The sequence below is a fragment of the Cyprinodon tularosa genome, unplaced genomic scaffold, assembly GCF_016077235.1.
Source record: "Cyprinodon tularosa strain WSP-4 unplaced genomic scaffold, ASM1607723v1 ctg128, whole genome shotgun sequence".
NCBI lineage: Eukaryota > Metazoa > Chordata > Actinopteri > Cyprinodontiformes > Cyprinodontidae > Cyprinodon > Cyprinodon tularosa.
This window is the reverse complement of record NW_024038092.1, coordinates 1,391,056-1,397,265: the sequence shown is the minus strand read 5'-3', so window position 1 is coordinate 1,397,265 and position 6,210 is coordinate 1,391,056. Positions and strand designations below refer to the sequence as shown.

The 6,210-nt window shown below is 37.9% G+C and overlaps 1 protein-coding gene across 1 annotated transcript in view; it reads left to right on the top strand.

Moving 5' to 3' along the window:
- Positions 1–6,210, top strand: part of cep44 (centrosomal protein 44) — a 55,739-nt gene that overhangs the window by 40,773 nt on the left and 8,756 nt on the right. Inside the window, exon 4 of the mRNA XM_038276843.1 lies at positions 5,395–5,492. Within this exon, the coding sequence (XP_038132771.1) occupies positions 5,395–5,492 (98 nt within the window). The remainder of the gene's footprint in view (positions 1–5,394; positions 5,493–6,210) is intronic.

Genomic DNA, 6,210 nt, shown 5'->3' with positions numbered 1-6,210 from the left:
CTCTCCTCTCTGTTTTTCCTTCACTAAAGTAGGGCTCTTATTGGTCAAAATTAGATTCCTACTAATCACAACTGTGATTTATAGATTTTCTAAATTACATTTTTGACAGCAGAAACAAAATTTATGGATGTAAAAAATAAAATTCAATTAATCAATAATTCCCCCCCAAAAAAAATCCACTGGACTTTGTTTCCAAGTTTGAAGATGTTTCTCTTCCATCCAGGAAGCTTTTTCAATTAAAAATGTCAGAAATAGCGTTGAGTTCCAGGTTTTATACAGTAGCCCAACAAAGCCTTGCTTTTGTTTTGAAAACGTGCAAATTTGGAACAGGCAAACGGGTCCACCCCTTTGGAATGGGGGTCATTTGGCTTCTTTTGTTACACTGCAGTGCTCCAAACCTGTCTATGTCTCTGAAAGGGTGGTCATTAAAGGGGATTCTTGGACTAGCTGAATAGACTATCCTGTACAGGACTTGCTGCTGCGATGATAACAGGAAGGAATAAACGCAATTACTGCATTGTAAGTTTTTGAAAGCTGAAATCTGAGTCCACCTCCTCTGTTTAAGGTTGTTTTTTCTTTCTTAACACAGATGGCTTCCTTCACGCCCCTCTCAAACCACCTATTTTCTTTATCCAAAATGTGAACATTCTGGTCCTTTGTCCATAAGGTGTAGATGTACCGCAGAGTCTTGTCCAGAGAGGTAGCCCTACTGTATAATCCAAAATGCTGCAGCCAGAGTTCTGATGAAAATGAAAAAGAGAGATCATATCTCTCCTATCCTGGCTTCTCTTCATTGGCTTCCTGTTAAATCCAGAATAGAATTTAAAATCCTCCTTCTCACATATAAAGCCTTAAATGGCCAAGCTCCATCTGATATCAGAGATCTGATTGTTCCTTATGTTCCTAACAGAGCACTTCGCTCTCAATCTGCAGGTTTACTAGTGGTTCCTAGAATTTCTAAAAGTAGAATGGGAGGCAGATCTTTTAGTTATCAGGCTCCTCTCCTGTGGAACCAACTACCAGTTTTAGTCCGTGAGGCAGACACCCTGTCTACTTTTAAGGCTAGGCTTAAAACTTTCCTTTTTGATAAAGCTTATAGTTAGAGTGGCTCAGGTTATCCTGAGCTATCTCTATAGTTATGCTGCTATAGGCTTAGACTGCTGGAGGACATAGGGACCCCCATTTCATCATTCTGCTTCATTCTATCTCTATTCTCCCACTCTGCAGAATCTGTTAGTTCAATCTCTAACGTTCTGCTCTCTCTGCTTTTTCTCATAGTAGCTTCATCTGGTCTGTTCCTGTTTGGCTGTGACTCCATCCTGGAGAGAAATATCAGCTGTGCTGCTGCCATCAACACCTTTGGTTATAGGTGTTGGAGATCAGCCTGTTTTTCAGTGTAGTCCTGTTTCTCTGACTGTGACTGGCTGGGGAAACGACTTCTTGAGGCCATGCAGATTGTTGCCATTGGTGCGTACTTAAGGCTGGTTTAGGCTCAGAAACCAGGTCGTCTGTGTGTGTGTCGCAGTTGACGCAGACACACAATGTGTGTACAAATAGACATTTTGTTAAGTACAGCTCTCTAGACTTGTTCATCTTTTAAAGTACAACCTTGATAAAGGTAAGCAGCAGTGATAAAAACATTGTGATGAAAAAAAACACGGTGGTGAAGAAAAAGTTATGTAAACATATGACTGTATAGTTATAGTTTCAACATTCAGGTTTTTTTTTCTTTATAACTTATTCTATGTTGCAGAATCTTCTGGTCCTGCATTGAATGCTGTGAAGCCTCTTCCCAGAGGGCAGCAGGGAGAACAGTCCATGGTGGGGGGTGAGGGTTCACAGATGATGTCATGGGCTCGGGACACGCAGCTCTGGGATGAAATGTATTTAATGGAGGGAAGAGGAGCCCCCATGATCCTCTCTGCTGTTCTTACCACTCTTCTCACTTGTACTAATGGTATAAGTATACTTATATACTTATAGTTCTTTGTTAGCCCGCAATATCTGATACTGGTCTATGTCTCTGAAAGGGAATTGTTGGCCTAGCTGAAGAGGTGAGATATCCTGGTCCCCTGTATGGGGGTGGGGGTTTCAATGATAGCGGGAAGAAATCAACTCTCTTGCTGCATTGTAGGTTTTTGAAAGCTGAAGGCTTTATTTTTTGGTCCACTCTATAAAGCCTGGAACTCAGTATCAGTATATGTAAATATTACTACTACGCAGAACAAATGTTGCTAAAAGTACAGTGGACATTCTTTTCAGGAAAATAACTCAAAGCTAAAAGATAATTTACAACAGATGTATAAAAATATGTGTTTATTTACTGGTTTAATTAATAGATTTATTCTGACTACAAATGAATATATTTGAGACGTCTGAAAACTACGCATTCAGTCAAGCAAATAAATGTTAAAATTGTCTGCCGTAGAAATAAACGCCTGAATGGACGTGGAAGTGACGTAAGCGTGGAGCAGCCAATCCCGCGTCGCGCCGTTGAGCACGCGGTAAAAACAAAGCTAGCAAAAGGCGGAAACGAAAATACAAGCGACAGAAGGTGCATGGCGCGTGTTTTGAAGCTGCTTATGGAGAAATGTCTTGGGCCGTGAGTAGTGAGGAAACAGGAAGCGATTCTTGTGGGATGGAAGAGGGAAATAGTGACAATGAAGGTTGGAAGATAGCAACATCAAAAAATGAGAAAAAGCGGAAAAAACAGAGATCAGTTCAAGGGGAATCTAGTTCAGAACAATCCAGTGATGATCATTCCATACATTCCACAGCACAACAAAATGAATTCAAAGTCATATTCAAAGTCGTTAATCAGGCAGACTCTTTTACAAATTGGAATCCGGTTCACTTAACAAAAACCATCAATAAACTTGTCGGAGAAGTCAGAGGTGCCAGAATTCTGTACAGTGGAGACCTGCTAATTATTTGCAGAGACAGCGCCCAGCAAGGCAAAGCAATACGGATCAACAAAATTGACGGGATAAGAGTTCAGTGCAGCTTAATGGAGAACAAAAAGTTCAGCAGGGGAGTCATTGGAGGAGTTCCTCTAAAAATTTCTGAAAAAGAGATTCTGGAAAACATAAGAGGTGCAAAAGTAAAAGAAGTAAAACGGTTAAAAACAACAAGAAACGGAGAAAGATCTGACAGTTTATCTGTGCTAATTAAATTCGAAGAAGAGCAATTACCAAGCAAAGTATTCATCGGTTACATAAGCTATAATGTCAAAATCTACAATCCTCCACCATTGAGATGTTTCAAATGCCAAAAATTCGGTCACATTGCAGCAGTTTGTAAAGGGAAACAGAGGTGTGGAAGGTGTGCAGGAGAACATGAGTACGGAAAATGTGGAAAAGAAGCTAAAATAAAATGCTGTAATTGTGGTGGAGAACATACTGCTGCCTATCGCGGCTGTGAAGCAAGCAAAAGGTCTGAGGAAATTAAAAAAATGAAATTTGAGCTCGGAATAACCTACGCTGAAGCTGCAAAAAGGATCCCATCTCAGTCAGAAAAACCCAAACCTACAGTTCAACACACAGCAAATTCCAAACCTCTAGAGAAATCTCTAAAAATTGATGAAGACTCACTTATTGTTAAAAAGACAAATTTTGTTCTTTTCATGGTAGAAGTTATTAATTGTACTGCACAGACAACAAAAAAAACGGAAAAAATCAAAATAATAGTGAAGGCTGCAGAAAAATATCTGGACATTAAAGATTTGAACTGGGAGATGGTTGGAAGTATGATGGGAGGACCGATGGGACCATCAGAAACTGGCAGAGTTAAGATGACCTAGAGTAAATTAAAATTATATGGGCAAATGTGATTTAGTATTATGTTGGTTTAAGTTACACAGGTTTTTTTTTTTTTTTTTTTTTGTTTTTTTTTTTTTTTTTTTTTTTTTTGGGGGGGTGAATCGTTTCCTGTTTTCTTGCTTTACTCCATATCAGTTGGTGGCGGTAATGCACAATTCACAAGTCTGCCAACCGCCATAAAATCCCATAAGAAGAAGAAGAACAAGCGACAGAAAAAAACAACTTCCTAACAAGTTAAGTTGTTAGTTTTTTCCTTTAACATCCGCCTTCTAGGGTAAGTTGTTACATCACTTTATACTATTGGGGGGAAACAAGGTGGACTTTTTATGACTGTTAATAAACAAACTTTGATTAGGATGCTGGATTAAGGAGCAGACTAAAGGCTGTCCCAAAACATCTAACAACTCAAATCTAAACTCAGTATTAGAAAACAGTGAGTGATGAAACCTTAGTTTAGTTTGTTAAAACAATTCATGACTTTTCTTTGTATTTTATAGTAAAGTTTCATTAAACACTTCCTTTGATAAAAGAAGTGGTTCATTAATGAAGAAGGATAAACATTATTAATTTATTTGACAGTGACAGTGTGCATTAATAAGCATTCCTGCACCAGAATTAGCCGACAGGCTAATTTTCATCTGTTGTTTCTTGACAGATCTTAAAATTGTCTACCTAAAAAAACAACAGTAAGAATTTTACATTGAAAAATATAAAAAGAAATAGAAACAGCTATAACAATAATAGTTGGTGCAAAGTAAATCTGTTTTATTCAAGTTTGTGTTTCAGATTCAATTAGATCTGACACTTTTAGACAGACTCAAACAAATCCTTGATTAAAATGAAAATCGATTGATTGACTTTATTGATCTCACAGCGGAGAAATTTACTAGTTACATTGGCTCAAATTGTTAAAGAAGAAGATGAATGTGCCAAAGGAAGAAAAGTCAGAGAAACAGGACTATACACTGAAAAAACAGGCCAATCTCCAACATCTATAAACAAAGGTGTTGATGGCAGCAGCACAGCTGATATTTCTCTCCAGGATGGAGTCACAGCCAAACAGGAACAGACCAGATGAAGCTACTATGAGAAAAAGCAGAGAGAGCAGAACGTTAGAGAACAGATTCTTCAGAGTGGGAGAATAGAGATAGAATGAAGCAGAATGTTGAAAAGGGGTCCCTATGTCCTCCAGCAGTCTGAACCTATAGCAGCATAACTATAGAGATAGCTCAGGATAACCTGAGCCACTCTAACTAGAAGCTTTATCAAAAAGGAAAGTTTTAAGCCTAGCCTTAAAAGTAGACAGGGAGCAAAGTGCTCTGTTAGGAACATAAGGAACAATCAGATCTCTGATATCAGATGGAGCTTGGCCATTTAAGGTTTTATATGTGAGAAGGAGGATTTTATTCTATTCTGGATTTAACAGGAAGCCAATGAAGAGAAGCCAGGATCTCAGACAAATGGAGCCGTCTGTTGTGTCTCAGTCATGCATGTTTTCTAATGTATCCTGCTTTTCTGAGTACTGTAGGTGACGTATTTTATCTGGTTAACCTTGTTTCCATCCTGTTTCCTGTAGGATACAATGCTTTCTGCAGGAGATGTTCAGAGCTGCCTCAGGAAGCTGGAAACTCTGCTGCGAGCGATTAAGTACCCAGGAGATGTTGACTACAGCGGGTAAGCCTGTTAGGATCGTTATCTGTGGAATATTTTTCATAGAGACCTGAAGGGACTATAGAATGGACTATAGGTACAGGAGCATAGGTTTAAAAAAGCTCCATAGAATATGGAAATATATATTCTTTGTTTTTCAGACTTTATTCATTATCATATTATCTACTTCCTGTTGTCCCTGCTGGTCTTTTTATTTGCATCTTTCCAACCTTCTCTGCTTCCTTTTTTGTTTTCCTCTCCCTTTTCTCATTTCCTTCCCCGTTTCTCTAATTTATTCTCTTATTTTGTTACTCCCTTCTTCCATTTCCTTCCTTTCTTCCAAAGTTTCTGTTTATATTTCTTGCTGAGCCTAAAACTGTGGAACAATCTGCCATCAATGTATTAATAAAAAATGTAGAAATGGGCTTCAAGGTAAAAATGAGAAGGAATTCAGGTCATAGAGTTTACTATTGATAAAAACCATATTATTCTGTAAATATTCTCTATCTAGATCTCATCCACGGGACACTAATGAAAATAAATACGGTAGTTTCTTTTATGTTTGTCTTTTTAAAAATATATTCAAATGTCCCCAAAAAGTCTGTATTGATGATTATAACTAATAAAATAGCCAAATGAATAGTTTCTAAATGGAAGCAGAGCTGCAGCCTTAATATAAACATGAATTTAAGGAAAATCCTGAATATATTGAACAGTTTTTTTTTTCTTTTTATGAAATCAA